The sequence below is a fragment of the Cupressus sempervirens genome, chromosome 3, assembly GCF_028749045.1.
Source record: "Cupressus sempervirens isolate cs-2001-9-10 chromosome 3, ASM2874904v1, whole genome shotgun sequence".
In the NCBI taxonomy this organism is placed as follows: domain Eukaryota; kingdom Viridiplantae; phylum Streptophyta; class Pinopsida; order Cupressales; family Cupressaceae; genus Cupressus; species Cupressus sempervirens.
In genome coordinates, this window is record NC_143120.1 from 125,768,606 (window position 1) to 125,787,723 (window position 19,118).

The 19,118-nt window shown below is 40.6% G+C and overlaps 1 protein-coding gene across 5 annotated transcripts in view; it reads right to left on the reverse strand.

Annotated features, from left to right (window-relative positions):
- LOC149565101 (uncharacterized) overlaps nucleotides 1-19,118 on the reverse strand; it is a 339,748-nt gene that overhangs the window by 271,397 nt on the left and 49,233 nt on the right. For all 5 annotated transcript variants that reach the window (XR_016361996.1, XM_089818649.1, XM_089818648.1 and 2 more), the window contains one exon: nucleotides 2,242-2,360. Coding sequence is in view for 4 of the 5 variants with exons in the window: in XM_089818649.1 (XP_089674775.1) it covers nucleotides 2,242-2,360 (119 nt within the window). In the remaining variant the exon portion in view is untranslated. The remainder of the gene's footprint in view (nucleotides 1-2,241; nucleotides 2,361-19,118) is intronic.

Below are 19,118 nucleotides of genomic sequence, written 5' to 3' on the forward strand. Positions count from 1 at the left end.
AATCCAAAAACTATAGAGTTTCCCAAAAGAACTTGGCTCTTCAAACTTTCCAACACAACTTTTTTAGTAATATCCCTTAATGACATTATTTAATAAAATATTATCATTAAAATAGCATAACTTTAATAATTAATTAATAAAAAAGAGCTCACTCAAATAACAACCACATCCGCTATAGGTGATGACCAACTGCCAGAGCCACCCACTGAACTACCAAAAATGGCAGCTTCCAAAAATAGACTTACTAAAAATAGTAAGCCCGCAACTAAGATCCCCTAATCATCTTGTCAATTCACGAGGGTATCTATAATGAGTTGACTCAATCAACTATGGAAGCTTGCCAAAAAAGGGGACATTACAATGAGTGCATCTCCAAATTTGCAGCTATGGGTGACATCATCATTTTAGGGGACTTCAATGCTCACACAAGGGACCTTCAAACTCCCCTTGATGACCATAGTTGAGACTTGACTTGCACTACAGGGACAGATCCTACCAGTTTGGGCCTTCAGTGCCTCTCCTAGAATGGTCGTGGGCCTCTCTCATGCTATGGTTGCTACCTCCTCTGACTTTGTGAGTAATCTGAGTAGGTGTTTCTGAGTAGCCTCTCGTGCAATCCTGGTTCCAAGCTCTTGAAGCAGCATGCGCTAGGTTGGAGAGTCTGAAAACAGACTATCCAGCCAAGATGCTAATCAATCTCAACGGAAGCACAACACAACACAAGATATAACAGCAATTCAACTTTATTCCTTCAATAACCGAGTACATGCAACATGCCAAGATGTAAGGCCTTCCAAGTTACGGCCAATACATCAGCAGACACAACAATAGTTGAGCAAGATCTCGCAGGATCCGAGTAAACCCTAGCTGGCCCAAATTTGTAACACCATAGCAATCTGGTAGAAACCCCAAAAAGAATCTAAACTTGTGCTCACAAGCCACCAAGCAACCTTCTTGTTCCTAAGCCCACACTCAGCTACTAAATCTGCCAACTACTAACTTCGCGGCTTTTCCCCAGCTAACTACCAACTGCCCCAATCTCTTCTCTACAATCTACCTAAACCCTCCTTTTATGCAATACAGCCACAAGTCAGCCTTTACAAATAGAACATTCTAGAACACACAATAAATACATTATGCCTCAAGTTAGCTTACAACAATCATTAAATGCTCATAGGAGGAAGGACTAAGACCAAAAATATGTCCTCGCACATCCCAACAATCAATCCACGTCGCAAGAAATGCATCAAATTAAATTCACAATGTAACTATGCATGTATTCTTGAGATATTTTTGCAATTCTATCACTGATAAAGAAGCACTGGGATGAGAATTAAAAAATATCTTGTCTGCTTATGGGATAAGTGGCAGCCTCACTTGGGCATCCAATTGTGCGAAACCCATGATATTTAATGCCATTTGAGGGCAATACAAGGCTTCGATCTATGTTTGATAACCTGTGTTCCTAGTATAGCAGTGTTGCAAGATCACTGCTGCCAAAAATTCCATTAAGGGCTGTGGGATTAAGTTGGGTGTTAATTATACTCCAACAGCTATTCTTTGGCATTCAATGTTAATCTCCAGCAATCAGGTTCTTCATAAATTGAGTTTGCTGCATATATATGTATTGCATTTGTAAATGTTTTGCATAATAGAAGATAGCAATAAGGTGTTCTGAATTTCAGTGAGTTGTATTTGAATTTCCAAGCATTTCTATCTCTTTGAAAAAAGAAAAACCGTATCTTTTAAAAAAAAAATTACAAACCTTCAAAAACAAAAGTGAATTCTTCAGCATAGTGTCAGAGTGAGCCATCAGGGCTGCTTACAGTGGTATCAGAGCTCGCATAATAAGTGTTTGGTAAAATGTCAACACTGAAATTGGAGTTAGAACCAGCAGGGGTTTTTACAAATTCTCTCCATGATACTCTGAAATTTGTTGATTTCCTATCAGAATAAGATAAGAACTGCTACATGGGAAGAAATTGTTTCAAATTATTATAACCAATGTCTTCCAAGACACTTCCAGTGCACTCATAGATGTTTAGACTTTTCAAGATGCACATAAGACTGGAGGTGCCGAATAAGTGAATTTAACAAGATTGATGCCTTTTTTGTCCAGTTTCAAATGAAAAATAAGACACTTTTTCAAACCATCATATCTGAGACAAGGAAACTCCCTAGAATCTAAAAATAACAATTAGCAGAAATAAGGCAGATAAATTGTTGAAGAATTTTTGTCACCTGAATTATCCCCAAACCCCATAGCTCATCAATATGGATTGGAGTACTACTGCTTTCCCTGTTGTCAGACCCAAGGGCCCCAAATGTACCTTGTCCAAATGAGTATACTTCACCACTTCCTGTCAAATGTAAAAAATTGAAGCTTTAAAAAGAATGTGATCTATGTTATCGATAAGCTGCATGGTTAATTCAAATTCAATCAAGTTGGAACATCAAATACAAAATTCTAAATCATGTTAACATTCATCAACCATTTACGTTGTGTGGTTTTCAAGAAGGCTTTCCTAATCAATGAATACCAAGAACCCTACTATTCAAGAATCAAGAATGGAAAACAACTCTTAACAGTAAACATTTCAGATTTTCACTAGTAAACATAATTGTTGCATACATATAGAAAAAGTTGTTAATGATTTTCAATTCCAACTTTAATAATCTCCTTCACGACCCTCTTCGTAGAATTTACAGAATTATTAATATACTGTTTTAAGATTGCTTTCAATTTTCCTTAAATACAAGATGTCAGAGATAGTTAAATTAATGATCATCTACCGCTCACTTGGAATTTTAATAAAAGAATTTATAGCCAATAATGTTGCTCTTGCTGTTGTTGGTCCTGTTATTGTTATTGTTACTCCTATCATTGTAGTTATCATCATTATTGAAGTCATTATTGTTGTTGTTGGTTTGTTTAAGGTTGCAAACTAAAGGTCTTCATGGGTTGCTTATCATCCTGTAATACCCCCTTCTTTGGTACATTTTTTAATTTTTCTGAAACGATCTGTCCTTTCTCCGGCGATTCCCTTAAAGCAAATAATGAAGGAAGCACTTAAGGAATAAATATTATAAAAAATGAAATTTAATTTAATTTAGTTTTAATGACAAGTCAAAACCATGTAAATGAAGAGTTACATCTATTGAAGAAAAAGGTTATGTAAGATAAATCAAGAGGAAGGGAGGAGTCTTTTGCAAAGAAATTATATATTTTTACTAGTCAATAATTCAGCAAACCAGGGACAAAATCCCTCAAAAATGAAAAATTAAAGCATTAAACCCCCTTTCCTCTTGTCAACTTAGAGAACAAAAACCCCTAACTTTGGCAGAAATTAATAACATTTTGAAGACATTTATATGAAGGGAGACAGCTGCCAATTTGAAGAATAATTACAGGAGAGGCCAAAGGTTAAGTTTAAGAAGTTCATGAGTTTTAAATCTGAATTATGTAAGCAAAATTACAATTTTTAGGATACATTTATATAAAATTACTATGCAATCAATATTGTAAGTTCAGGTTATTTATTTAACGAATAATAAGGAAAAATTAAAAAGAGACATACACATCCCTCCCCCAACCTTTTTATTTCTTGAAAGGGGTAAACACTAACCCGGAGCTATGAACCAGCGACATTGATGCAGTGCTAGGCAGGTGTATCCTCAAAGGAGATGACCTAGCCCCCAACAAATAACCACACAATGGAAGAATAACAATAACTTAGAGATTTAGATCAATTGCAACACATATTCTCATAATAGAATCATAAGATTTACATCCAACATGCCCGGCTGTATGGACTTCCGGGTTATGGCCAAATACATGAGCAAATACAATAACAATTATGCAAGACCTCGCAAGATCCAAACCCTAGTTAGCCTAGATCCACAATCTGGTGGAAAACCCCAAGAAGAATCTAAACTTGTGCTCACAAGCCACCAAGCAACCTTCTTGTTTCCCAAGCCCACACTTGGCTACTAGCTTTGTCGAATTTCAGTCCTCTTAGCTATTCCATCTTCTCCATGTTGAATTGAATGACTCTAGACAAGACAAGACCCTCTACTTCTATTAAACCACAAACCAAGCCACAAGTTGGCCTAGCAAGTTACATTAAATGCACACTCAAGCCACAATTCGGCCTAACAAACTAAATTAATAAATACTTAGGACAAGCCCCAAGTTTACAATGCAAAACTAACTCATATGACAACAAAAAATTATGTGCTCTTGGACATAGGTCCATGTATCATCCAACGATCCAAATCCAAAAGCGCATAAGCCAAGTCGCACAGATTGAAGCTTGAAAAAACAATCTACAAAGCCTGCCCCAGGAAATAGGAACATGTTACCTGCAGCCACCAAAAGAGCTCTAACTTCAACATGACAGTTCCAATCATCATGTGCACATAGAGCAAGGTCCACTAGTATGTCTCAAACATAACCCTAACTGCGTGAAACATAAGTCCATAAATCTAAGCTTGATGCTCCTACATACAGGATTGCTGACTACCCCAGGATGCTCTTGCATCAAACACCACAAGTGCAAAGAAAAGATGTTTTTACCAGCCAAAAGAATATCTTCCAGGGTTCAGCACATAAACCCTGAACTGGTTCTTCACATACATGTCCTCCAAGTTATCAACTTGTACACTCTTGCCTTTGTTCCATTTCTGTAAATCTTTTCCTGCAACAAACAACTGTTTACTCTGCTTGTTCACATCCTTCCTCGGTGTACCACAAGTCTATTTCCAACACTGATCTCTAACCCTTTGGGAATCCTTCAACTCAACTCGCATACCAAAACTCAGGTTCCTCCTACCGAGCTCTGCATTTTACAAAGGTATCAGTGAAAAACTTCCTGTCAACCTTCTCCACAGTAAACACATTCTTGACACAATCATGCACTGCCCTGCAGTCATACTACCAAGGTCTACCAAGTAATATGGGACAACTACTCATGTACAAAATATCACACAACACCTGATCAACATACTACTCAATCTGAAAACTAACAAGGCACAACTCCTTCACTTCCAAAGCGTGTTCATCTTGCAACCAACTGATCCTATAAGGACAACGATGTCTCACTCTCTTCAAACCAAGTTTCTGAACCATCTCCTCAGCAACTAAGTTATCAGTACTACCACCATGCACATCATTTACCTCTAGACTTACATCGAGTCTTGAACAAATTTCTCCTTTGACAAGGTTCCAACACCTTCTTACCCAACAATACTCATCAAACCAGCAAGTTCTCCTCCTCTTGCTCAGGCTCATTCACTGAATCCACATTTTCATGCACCACAACAGCTCTTCTATCTACAACCTTCCTATCAGCATTGGGACATTCAAAAAATCTATGTCCTTCTTCAACACATCTGAAAGAAGTTCCCTTATATGCACCTCTAGATGTTCTCCTCTATTCAACAAATTTTGGTTCAGCCTTAACAATCTGTTTATCTTTCACCAAGTGTTCTTGTTTCTGTTTACCTTGGGAATTACCTTGATGTCTTCTTTTCAACTTATCTCTTGCCCTCAGAGCATACTAATAAGCATCCTCAAACAAACCAATATTCAGCATACCAATCTCATCTTGAATATTTAATCTCAAACCATTAATATATCTAGCCACCTTTTCTTTAGAAAGTTCTCTATGTCTAGACCGAATAGTCAACTTATAGAACTCCTCGGTATAATCCTTCACAATCATATCCTTTTGTTTCAAATTTTGCAACTTGTTAAACAATTAAAGTTCATAATCAACAAGAATGAACTTAGCTCTCGGTTTTGCTACCATCAATCTCCAACTAGTGATCTTCATTTCACCTTCCTCTTCTCTATCTCTTCGCAACTCTTTCCACCATAAAGAAGCATGTCCTTTCAGCTTAGTTTGTGCCAGCCTCACTCTGAGCAGATCTCCAATATCCTCTAACTCAAAGTACTCTTCCAACTCAACAATCCAATCAATCAAGTGTTCAAGATTCAAAGTACCTGAGAAATTAGAAACATTCATCTTGTGCTTTAGTTTCAACTGAGATCTAGATCTATCCAACCGACCAGTTTTGTCTTCCATAGGTCTCTCCATCTAATCAACTCTGTCTTTCACCACTAGATCCAGGAGCTTCAAAGTCTTTTAGCAGCTTTTTCATAACCATCCTTTGTACCCACATTCCTCAATACACCAGCTATAACTCTTATGATCTCAACGACCATATCATTCTTCATCAACTCCATGTCAGATCTGAAATCCAATTTAAGCTTCACTTAGACCTTAGTATCCATAGCATCACAGAGATTTGCAATTGTCCTATGGTCCAAAGCAACAAATCCACAAGATCAACCAGCTCTGATACCACTTGATGCAGTGCCAGGCAAGTGTAAAACCAAAGGAGATGACCTAACCCCCAACAAATAACCACACAGCAGAAGAATAACGATAACTTAGAGGTTTAGATCAATTACAACACATTTTCATAATAGAATCATAAGAACTACATCCAACATGCTCTGCTGTAAGGCTTTCCAGGTTATGGCCAAATACATCAGCAATTACAATAACAGTTTTGCAAGAGCTCACAAGATCCAAACCCTAGCCAACCCAGATCCACAATTTCGTAGAAAACCCCAAGAATAATCTAAACTTGTGCTCGTAAGCCACCAAGCAACCTTCTTGTTTCCCAAGCTCACATTTAGCTACTAGCTTTGCTGAACTTCGTTCCTCTTAGCTACTTCATCTTCTCCATGCTGAACAGAATGACTCTAGAGAAGACATGACCCTCTACTTATACTAAACCAAGCCAGAAATTGGCCTAGCAAGTTAAATTAAATAACACTCCCATTAAATGTACACTCAAGCCACAAATCAGCCTGACACACTAAATTAATAAATACTTAGGACAAGTCCCAAGTTTACAATGCATAACTAACTCATATGACAATATAAAAGTACGCACTCTTAGACATAGGTCCACGTGCCATCCAACAATCCAAATCCAAGAGGGCATAAGTCAAATCCCACAGATCAAAGCTTGCAAAAACAATCTCCAAAGCCTGGCCTAGGAAAAAGGAACATGTTACCAGCAGCCACCAAAAGAGCTCTGACTTCAACACGATAGCTCCAATCATTACGCGGACATAGGGCAAGGTCCACCAATATGTCTCGAACATAACCCTAACTGCGCGAAACATAAGTCCATAAATCCGAGGTTGATGCTCCTGCATATAGGATTGGTAACTATCCTAGGATGCTCCTGCATCACAAATGAGGGACCTCATCCCCAATGGGATTTGACCCTTGAAGACAAGAACAACTTAACTATCACAACATGCCACTATTGGCATTTCCCCAATTTTGTTATTGTATATTGCATGATTTCCACTTCTCTTATATGTCTCTTCACATAGTGATCTTCTCTCACCAACACTTGTACTTCATTAACAAGAGACTCTTTGTTTGTTGCTAGTGAGTTTTCGCCCAAGTACTGATATTTCCACAATCAAACTTGATATCTTCATCATGCTCCTTGATTCTTGTTTAAATGGATACACATGTTTACACAATAAATACAAGAACAAGCCCATGAATAAGAGAGGACAAGGCAATAGCAAGGATTTGCAGCATAAGATGAGCAAGTTGTCAATTTCAAACTTTGATGGATCTAACTGATGCACTGCTCATTCATGGGTACAAAAGTTGGATGCATACTATGATATAGCTATCACGATTCAACTCTGTAGTTTTTTGAGTCAAAGTCATTGACCCAAGTTTTTCATGAGTGGTGGTTTACAAGAAAACGTCTCTCAAAAGAATGAATAGGAAGATGGATTCTTGTGAACCACTACTCATTTAAAATATGGGTCAATGACGTTGACTCCAAAACTACACAATTTAATCTTGATACATAAGATAGGATAAATTATTAATGTCCAACAAGAGACCACAAACGGACATAAGGGACTGAAGATACAAATAGAGGCTAAAAGGTAGCAAGACGACCAAATGGTGTTTGAGAGAAAGGAAACAAACAGAGCAAGAAGCAAAAAAAGAGAAACAACACCACACAAGAGAGACTAAGAAATTGCAAAACTAGCGATTTGTAGATGTTGAAAAGTAGCTCAAAACTGAAGGATAACTATTTATGTGTGGAGAAATTTGAGCCCGTCACTAGAGAGAAGAGACTTGTTGTGGGTGATGGGTATGTGCATATGACCTCTACGCAGCCTCACCAATCTGGTGTGAGTAGCAATGAGCAGGTCCCCAACTCATTTGGTTCCTCTAGTGGCGGTAACCGGAGTAGAGAAGGAAGTGTTAAGCTGGTGAAGGGCGCAGACCCAGAGGGGGATAACTCCTACAAAGTGAGATCCCAAAGATAGGAGGCCTCCTAGAGATAGAGAGCAAGGCATCACTGGTCATTGTACCTGAAGGAGGAAGAGAGGGACCTACAATCCCTAAATAAGCAGTGGAACCTCCCTTGAATCTTGTAGTAGATCGGACAATAACATATGATGGATCTCAATCTCAGCCACACCCATGTCATGGCACGTACAAATCCGCTCATCTCTACTAGTCTGGTGATATGTTTGGATACAAAGTTGATGAGAGCCTAACTGGATACATAAGGCATGGGGCCAACGCCAAGAAGAATAGTACGGTCGAACAATGATGCCATCCTAAATGTCAATATAGTGCTCTACATAGAAGGCCATATTAGATCGGAGGCCACCCAAGGGGTCGACCCAAGTCACATGAGTAAACCTCTTGTAGATGTCCATCTTGGTAATCTCATTCAACTTCTCCCAAGGGGGAGGAGATGAGCGGCAATGTCAAGGGAATACTAAAAGGGAGGAAGATGATCACTATCGATACCCACAGCACTGAGGAGACTAGAGGCTTGACCATACCAACACGGAGCACGACCAGTCGGGTTAGAGGCCACAATCGAAGCTGAGGAACAGTAGGCCAAATAGGAATAGTAGTATCAATCATTAACGAGTTGGCAAAACCCATGAGTCTGTAAAGTAATCAAGCCAAATCAAATATCGTGCAAAGTCTAAAGGGATGAGCTATAATGTTCCCGTTATAAAATAAATCCATTATCAAATTATTGTTAATGGGCGGATTGATTTAATATATCTCGGACCCATTTTTATTTTGTTTCTGTAGTTTGTATCGCTGTCAGCTATCTTTGTACACCCTCGAAAAGTTTCCCAATGGGTATTTAAGCAAGGCTTGTAGGTAGTCTTTAGGTATCCAATTTTGGATTATTTTATTTGTACTGCGAATTGCTGTTGTAATTCTCTGTTGATCGTCATTTTGAAAGTGAAAGATCTTCCCTATTTGGTCTTTTCGGTTTCAGTGGGATTCAACCCTCACCCTATTCTATCACTTGTATACTTCGCTCCGATCTGAGAAGTTGGGGCATCATCTTTCGGCATATATATTTCTTGAATGAATTATCTATATTCAAGTTTCCATTATTGTGTATGATCTACTTGTGTTTACGAACAAGCTTGCAGTCATTATTGTGGTTCAAACACCTAAGCATGTGGTATCCAAGCATTTCCGTACAGCCCCCCCAATTGCCCATGCAGCCTCCCTCCTTCCACCCATCCAACCATCCATATCAATCAACAATTCATTGTACGGCTTTGTGTTCCGCCACTGTACAACTCATCTCTGTTCATTGTACAGCTAGCAAAACAATTCATATGGACTCACCTTCACACCACCGTATGGCCATCGGGAACATATCGTACGGCTGCCTAGCACCCACTGTACTGTACTACCGTATGGTCACCAATATAGACTATACGACCTTTATCCGTACACCTCTTTGGCCTCTCATTGTCGACCGTACACTGACAATTAGTTTCCGTACGCGATCTCACCCCACTGTACCAGCTTCCACTTCACCATCTGATTGCCAAAATAACCTAGAGATATTTTGTGCTTCACGTACGGAATCAGAACATTACAGTGGTATCAAAGCGCTTCGATCCTACCAGCCTATGAACAATAAATGAGAGTTTATAGCTGGAAGAGACAAAGAAGCCTTTCTGTTGATAGAATGGCTGTCGAATCGGAACCAACGGCAGCTGAACTCGTGGCACTACTGAGAGAACTTGCAAAGAATCAGGCACAAATCACTGATACTCTTCGGCTCACGGAAGAGACTCTCAAGAAGTTGGCAAACAATAAAAAATCTGGAGAACATAATGGTCACAGGGTGGACTCGGTGTTGGGTAAAAAAAACCCTCATCAAGCACGCTCTCAACCTTCCATGTTGTCTTTTCAGGCACCACATGGAGCGAAACAACCAACCTTTGAAGAGATGCAAGAACAACTGAGAGAAGACTAGAAGAATGCGAATTTTGAGGAGGATATATCCTACAAAGATTATGCGGATCTGAGAATGAGATATTCAAGAGGAGGAAATCGAGGATACTTTAACGATGATCTCAAAAGAAAGTTAAGTAAATCTATCTCCATTTGACAGATCCAGATCCATATCTGCCAAAGCATGGGTAATAAAAGCCGATACCTACTTCCAACTGAACCCTATGCCAGAAGAAGAAGCAATCAAATTTGTGGTGCTGCACTTGGAGGGAGTTGCACATGAATGGTGGCATCACAGCACCATCACAGTAGGACATGATCAAATAAATACTTACATGGAATTTACTAAGAGATTGATAGAGCGATTTGATGGTAAAGATCCGGAACTCAATTTCAAAGATTTGGCATAGCTTAGACAAACTGGGTCGGTCGACCAATACATTGCGGAATTTCGGAAACTCTCTATTTTGGTCACAGACATTTCTGAAAGAAGACGAATAGTGCTCTTCATGGACAGACTGACAGAACCACTAAAAGATTAGGTCAAAGGGTTCGATCCTGCCACTCTATCGAAGGCTATTAAGAAGGCATGGAGCATGGCAACGTCATCGACGTCATCCTCTCAAAGTTACTCACACCACAAACCATTGGCATTTCCGAGGGACAAAGATAATAAACCTCCACCCAGGAAGTCGTCATTGGATGAATCTACCAAAAAGGAACTCCAAAGGAAGAAATTATGTTTCAACTGCAAGGGACCATGGAAGCCTGGCCACAGATGCCTTGGAAAAGGAAAAATACACTACATTGAGGTCGTGTCTAATGATGAGGATGAATAGGAAGAAACTCTCGCCGAAGACAACCATTATCACCACGACACCGACATTATTATTTTGAACTACATGGAAAGACTTGCAGCTTTGGTATGGCGCAGAAGCACTATTACCCTAGCTGGTAGCCCGAGGTGCACAGTTTTTCATGTACAAGGTACCCTTCGAGGATAAAGAGTTACGGTGATGCTAGATGGCGAAGCTACTCTAAATTTCATAAACTCATCTCTGGTGAAGTGAAGAGGTCTACCTATAGAGACACATGCAAGATTTCAGGTCAAGGTTGCCGTAGGGATTTTTCTGCCCTGCACAACACACCTTGTTCCTCAACTAAGTATCACAATGGCAAATCACATGGTGACCAGGGATTTCTTCATAGTGTACCTTGATGACATGGAGGTTATTTTGGGCATACAGTAGATGGAGACACTTGATGAATATACTCAGAGCTTCAAACGGATGGATTTCACTTTTGTTGTCGATGGAAAGAAAGTCGTTCTCCACGGAATGGCAAATGCGGGTCCAAAAAAAGTTTCTGCGCATCAGATGTAGGCCATTTTTCGACGTAATGACGTTGCGTGGGTTGCACATTGCTTTGTCTCGACGGAACCTATTAAAGGGCAACGAACACCTCCATAAGATGATGATCTCCAAGATATTTTGAGTAAACATGATAAGGTTTTCATTGACATTCCTCCTGGCATACTGTCTCATTGTGGGTTTAAACATATTATCAAGTTGAAAGCAGGAGCCAAGCTGCTCATAACCACACCATACCGTCATCGAAGAAATTCAAAGATTAGATCGAAAAGACAATTCAAGAATTGCTAGAGAAATGATGGATCCGTCCCAGTTCTAGCCCTTTCGTGTCCTCTATGGTATTGGTCAAAAAGGACGGGACGATGCACATGTGTGTGGACTATCGTGGGTTGAACAAAAAAACAATAAAGGATAGATATCCCATTCCAAGGATAGATGAATTGTTGGATAAATTAAATGGCGCAATCTATTTTTCGAAAATAGGTCTCCGTTTCAGATACCATCAGATCCGCAAGAGAAAGGAAGACATAGAAAAGACGGCCTTCCGTTGTCACTACGGGCATTATGAGTTTATGGTCATGCCGTTCGGATTGACAAATGCACCTACTACATTCCAATCATGCATGAATCGCATTTTCAACAAACAATTGCATAAGTACTTATTGGTATTTTTTGAAGGTCTTATTTATAGCAGGACATGGGAGGAGCACCTAAAGCATTTGGAGAAGGTCCTAAGGATCATGGAGGAACAATCTTTGTTCACCAAGCACTCCAAGTGTGAATTCAGCATGATAGAAATATTGTACCTAGGGCATGTTGTCAGTAAATACGGAGTTCAAATTCATCAGGAGAATATTCAGGTTATCTTTGATCGGCCTCCCCCAAAATCACTCTCGGAATTGAGAGGATTTTTCGGACTGTGCAATTACTACAGGAGGTTCGTTAAAGGATTCTCTCAACTCAACACACCCTTAACACATCTGACAAGGAAGGGGTCTTTCCAGTGGAATGAAAAGGCACAACTCACTTTTGATAAGTTAAAAGAGGCAATGAGCACTTGTCCCGTACTTGCATTACCTGATTTCACTCGACCGTTCATTTTGGAGTGCGACGCGTCCATAGAAGGCATTGGTGTGGTCTTGATGCAAGATAAACACCCCATAGCTTATGAGAGCAGGAAGCTTACTCAAACAGAACACCTATCTTCCATATATGACAGAGATGTTGGCCATCGTACATGCACTAACCAAATTTCGGCAATATCTGGTAGGTGCCAAGTTTGTCATCCGTATGGATCACAACAGTTTGAGATATTTTCTGGAGTAATGGAACTTGAACGAGAGGCAACAAAAATGGGTAAGCAAAGTTCGGGCTTTTGATTTTGACATTGAATATGCAAAAGGGAAGAACAATGTGGTTGTAGATGCCTTGTCCTAGAAACCCGCCATCTACTCACTAAACCAAATTTCAGCTCACTGGAAGGCACATCTATTGGTAGAATACTCTAAAAACACATTTGTCTGTGAGCTAATGGATGGCAACACCCAGGATGATCGGTACAGAGTAAAGGATGACATCATCTACTATAAGAATCGGATATTTTTAGTGCCAAAATCCAAATTGAAGCAAAAAATCTTGAAGGAAATACACAACTCACCCTTGGCAGAACACCCAGGTTTCCTCAAAACTTACAGAAGTCTCCGAGAGAGGTTTTCTTAGAAAGGACTCAAAGGGGATGTGTTGCAGTATGTAAGACAGTGTGCGGTCTGCCAACAAAACAAATCCGAACATACTCTACCTATTGCGTTACTGCAACCTTTATCGATTCCATAACAGAAGTGGGAAAGTATCTCAATGGATTTCATAACAGGGCTTCCCAAAGTGAATGGTAAGGATTGCATTTTCGTGGTGGTTGACCAAATTGACAAAGTACACACACTTCTTCACCATCCCCTTAGATTTTCAAGCCGCACAAGTTGCCAATCTGTTTTTTGGAGAAGTCTTTCGCCTGCATGGGTTACCCTGAAACATTGTCAGTGATTGGGATGGGCGATTCATTAGTATCTTCTGGACAGAACTGTTTCAGATGGCAAGAACGGAATTGTCACCAAGTACTAGTTTCCACTCGCAAACAGACGGACAAACAAAGATTGTGAACAAGTGGCTCAAAGGTTACCTTCGGAACTACGTTTCGGCACAACAACAGGCGTGGGTCAAATGGATACATCTACAGGAATATTGCTACAATATGACATACCACATTTCCATTGGAATGGCACCATTTAAAGCGCTGTACGAGTACGAACCCCTTTCCTTCATCGACACAGTTCTAGGTGACAGTCGTGCACCAAGGGCGAGGGACTAGCTTCAAGAGGGACAGGACATACTGAGATGCTTGAAGGAAAACTTACAGCAGGCACAAAATCAACAGAAGATGTACGCCGACAGACACAGAATGGAGAGGAGTTTCAAATTAGGGGACTTGGTCTATCTCCAGCTCCAACCATATCAACAATCCTCATTGAAAGAAAAGGGAAAGGAAAAATTGAAGCCAATATTTTATGGCCCCTATCGTGTAGTTTGTCGTGTTGGAGAAGTCACGTACAAGCTGGAACTTTCGGAGGGAAGTCGTATACATAACGTTTTTCATATTTCATGCCTGAAGAAGGTCGTAGGGCAGAACATCACGGTAGCCACAAACCTTCCACCACTCAATGAAGAAGGGAAGCTCATATTTGAACTAGTAAAGATCATTGAAGTACGTGAAAAGACTTTGCGGAACCCCATAGTGAAGGAATATTTGGTGAGTTGGAAACACTTGCCACTGGACGACGCAACGTGGGAGGGCGAGCACATTCTCCAGCACCAAGCATTGCATTTGTTTGAGGACAAGCAAAATTTGGGACAGGAGGACCGTAATGTTCCTGTTATAAAATAAATCAATTATCAAATTATTGTTAATGGGCCGATTGATTTAATATATTTTAGACCCATTTTTATTTTGTTTCCGTAGTTTCTGTCGATGTCGACTATTTTTGTACACCCTCGAAAAGTTTCCCAACAGGTATTTAAGCATGGCTCGTAGGTAGTCTTTAGGTATGCAATTTTGGATTATTTTCTTTGTACTATGAATTCCTATTGGGATTCTCTGTTGATCGTCAATTCGGAAGTGAAAGATCTTCCCTATTTGGTCTTTTCGGTTTTAATGGGATTCAACCCTCAACCTATTCCGTCGCCTGTAATACTTCGCTCAGATCTGACAAACCGGAGCACCATCTTTTGGCATATATATATTTCTTGAATGAATTATTTGTATTCAAGTTTCCATTATTGTGTCTTATCTACTTGTGTTTACGAACGAGTTTGCAATCATTGTTGTGGTTCAAACACCTAAGCGTGTGGTATCCAAGCATTTCCGTACAGCCCCCCCTCATTCCCCATAAGGCCTCCCTCCTTCCACCCATCCGAAGATCCATATCACTCAGCAATTCATTGTACAGCTCTGTGTTCCGCCACCGTACAGCTCATCTCTGTTCATTGTACAGCCAGCAAAACAATTCGTACAGACTCACCTTCACACCACCGTACGACCATCAAGAACATACCATACAGCCAATTTCACTCCTACGTACGACTGCCTAGCACCCACCGTACTGTACTATCATACTGCCACCAATATAGACCGTGCGGCCTTCATCCATACACCTCTTTGGAGTCCCATTGTCGACCGTACGCTGACAATTAGTTTCCATATCCTATCTCACCCCACCATACCAGCTTCCACTTCACCATCTAATTGCCAAAATTACCTAGAGAAAGATATTTTGTGCTTTGTGTATGGAATTAGGACATTGCATGAGCACAGAACTTAACCAAGATAATACTGGTAGGAGTGGTCAGCTAACAATGGATAAAGTGTCAAAGAAGAAGAATCTAAACCCTCTCAACCAAAGTCCACTCAGTAGCCAACAGGGAGACCCCCCAAACGGTTGAACCATAAAGGACAATAGGTCTAACTAGGGAGTTTAAGATAGACATCTTAGACGTGGTATCCTAGAAGTGGTGTCTGAAGCATTGTCTCTCAAGCAAGGCAAGTGAACCCAACCCCTTATTGACCCATAGCATCATGGGCAATCTCAAATTGAAACGTGGCCCAAAAAAACTGATGCACAAATAGGTGTAGCTGGAGGTCATCTCGATCTCAATCCCCATGAAGAAGTGGAGATGTGAGGTTTTCAAGCAACTGAAAACCATAACCTGGGTCTTGCCAATGGAAGTTGAGAAATAGAAAAGCAGCTAATGAAGGGGATGAAGGAGGTGCAGGCAGGGTGTAGTCAACAACACTAGCACCACCGCAATGGTGCCAATAAGTGAACAACCTAGAGTCGGGAAAGCAAGGGAGCCTGTTAAAAACCATGAGAGCAGAAAACTCACAGAGATGAAGGAGGTGCCTACCATACTAAGTCAAGGGGCCATTGATGCCATCCAAGGAGTGTTGTAAAACAATCAAATTGTTGTCAGACTTAGAAGTACATAAGGTGTCCATCAGTTGATCATGAAAAGGGGCCTGAAGATCTCTGGTACGAGCATTGAGATCCCCTAAAATAACCAAGTTCCCCAAAGCAAAGAATTTGTTGATCCAGTTGTTGAGATCACCAAAAGGGTCACCCTTTGAACTATGAACCACATGCGGAGAAGTAGCCAATAGGAAATAGCAAACAACAATGAAGAGATCTCTGTCCAAACCGCCCTTGATATAGAGCCACATGAATCTAACCAGGCTATCAGAGTACATAATAGTCGTCATGCTGACAAGGCAATCGCAGATGCGGCAGGCGACCCCACCCAAACCCCTGACTCCCCCCGAGAACCTGACTTCATCACGATTAACCGAAAGCCACTAATACCCAGGAATACCGAAAGAGGGCGAGTAAGACTCTCATGTGTCTCAATAAGAAGTACAACATCCGCACTACCGACATCCCAAAAAAAGACCAAGAAATGACCAAAGAGTGTCGTTATTGTTCCAATAGTGAGCAATCAAGGAGTCACCAGATACCCCGTGTGATCCAGTGAGCATCATTTGGCTTTGGGGAGCAACCTAGATTCCCAACCAAGTGGAGCACTATCTCTGATAGCCTCTTTAAGGTGGCGAATAACCACCCATTTATCCTCAAGGCAGGCTGCAATAACTAAAGTTTCAAGCATGCTTGAGCTCAGCAACCTGTGATTTGGTAAAATCCTCATTGAGATAGATTTTAGAAGGTAGAGGGAGGAGTTTTCTATGAGCCCTAAGAACTCGTAGCTTGTCTAAAGCATTAAGAAATCTGATGAGAAGTGTGGAGTCATACCCAATCCATACCCTATCGCTGTGAATCTCGAAAAGTTCTAGCTGGTCAGAAAGTAAGGTGTATGCCTTATCAACTGGGTCAGCGAAGGAAGGTGGAAGACCGCGAACTTTCAGATTAAGTTCCCTACCTGCCATGCACGTTTGTCTAAAAACTTGGACTGAACAAGCTCTCCTCAACACCAACTGAAGGGACTAGTTGCTATTGTCGTTTCTCGTTACATACTTCAGCCCATAATTTTAACTATCTTTGTGTTTCTTTTCAGCACATTATGGCGGCTAAGGAGTTCACCCTGCATCTCCTTGATGTCCTTAATCTAGGAGGCATGAATAGGGCTCTCATCAAGATGTTGTTTGATGCCTGAAGCCTCGACATCAATGGCGAAAACTTGAAATTCAAGTACAGCATATTTAAGCGTCAGAGAAAGGAGAGACTCCTTAAGGAGTTTATTTTCCTTCTCCAATGTTGATAACCTGTTAGCAAATTCCATCTGTGTGGATCCCTCACTCGTTCTCATGTGGTACATTAATTTCAGTTTTGAAACCTCCATAAACCAGCAAGCACCATACAAGAGCCACTAACAAAATGCAGCAGCACCAAAAACTAAAACCAAACAGGATCCCCAAATTGGTCCAACAGAGCACCTACAGACTGAAAACAACAATCTGAGCCTGCATGCAGAGGGTACAAGCAATTGGAGACTGAAAAACAGAGTTCACAGTGAACAACAGAGAAATACAGGCTCAATAAAATGTTGTCAAAACTAGCAAAGCAGTCGTAGAGGATCTCCTTGACGTCCTTAATCTAGGCGGCATGAATAGAGCTCTCATCAAGATACTGTTTGATGCCTGAAGCCTCGGCTTTAATGGCAAAAACTTGAATTTCAAGTGAAGCGTATTTATGCGTCAAAGAAAGGAGACTCCTTAAGGAGTTTATTTTCCTTCTCCAATGTTGATAACCTGTTAGTGGATTCCATCTGTGTGGATCCCTCACTCGTTCTCATGTGGTACATTAATTTCAGTTTTGAAACTTCCATAAACCAGCAAGCAACATACAAGAGCCACTAACAGCCTGCAGCAACACCAGAAACCAACACCAAACAAGATCCCCCAATTGGTCCAACAGAGCACCTACAGACTGAAAACAACAATCTGAGCTTGCAAGCAGAGGGTACAAGCAATTGGAGACTAAAAAACAGAGCTGACAGTGAACAACAGAGAAATGCAGGCTGAATAAAATGTCGGCAAAACTAGCAGAGCAGTCGTAGAGGAAACTGGAGCACCTATAGTTAACAGAGAAACGATGGAGGCAAGCATGCAACCATCTAAAGGCCTAGCAGGTAATGAAAAACATGTCGGGGCACCCACAATTAGTAGAGAAGGTAATGTTCTGAATATTAATGATGATAGTCAAGCCAAATAAAATAGCAAGAAAAAGTCTTGAACACGTATAATCTCTGGAAATTATTTCAAATGTTTTATAATTGCAGTTCTAGACAATGCCAACATCTAATAGAAAAACACTTAGAAATGGCATTCCTGGTTTCACTATACTCTTCACTAAATAGTCTTCAATTCAGAATTATAATTTGGCAACACAACTCACAGCAACTCAAGTAGATAACAGTCCCTTAGTATGAAGCTCAATCCCTACTAGAAGAAAGCCATATGCAAATTTACAGCAACGTCAGATTGCTGTCCAATGAGCCGCTCAAAAATGTAGGCAATTGGCATCGAATATAGAAAAGTTGGGTGCCATACAGTAGAAGACTGTAGCACCAAATATGCAGGAGAGCTGACATGTTCCCATGCCTGGTATGAGCCGTTGATAAGTATATCAGTTCCTGAGATTGAATCAGTAAGGCTCAATTGAAACCAATCAGTATTGAAAGAAGGCCGTACAGCCTGAATTTGTGTCCGTACAGAGTGGGGGTGTAAGAATGAGGATGGCATATGGAATGTTGATTGTCGTACAGTAGCAGAAAATGTACACAAAGGTGAACTCAGGCGAGTCCCAATCCGTACGGTAGCAAGAAGTGGACAGTACAGGGT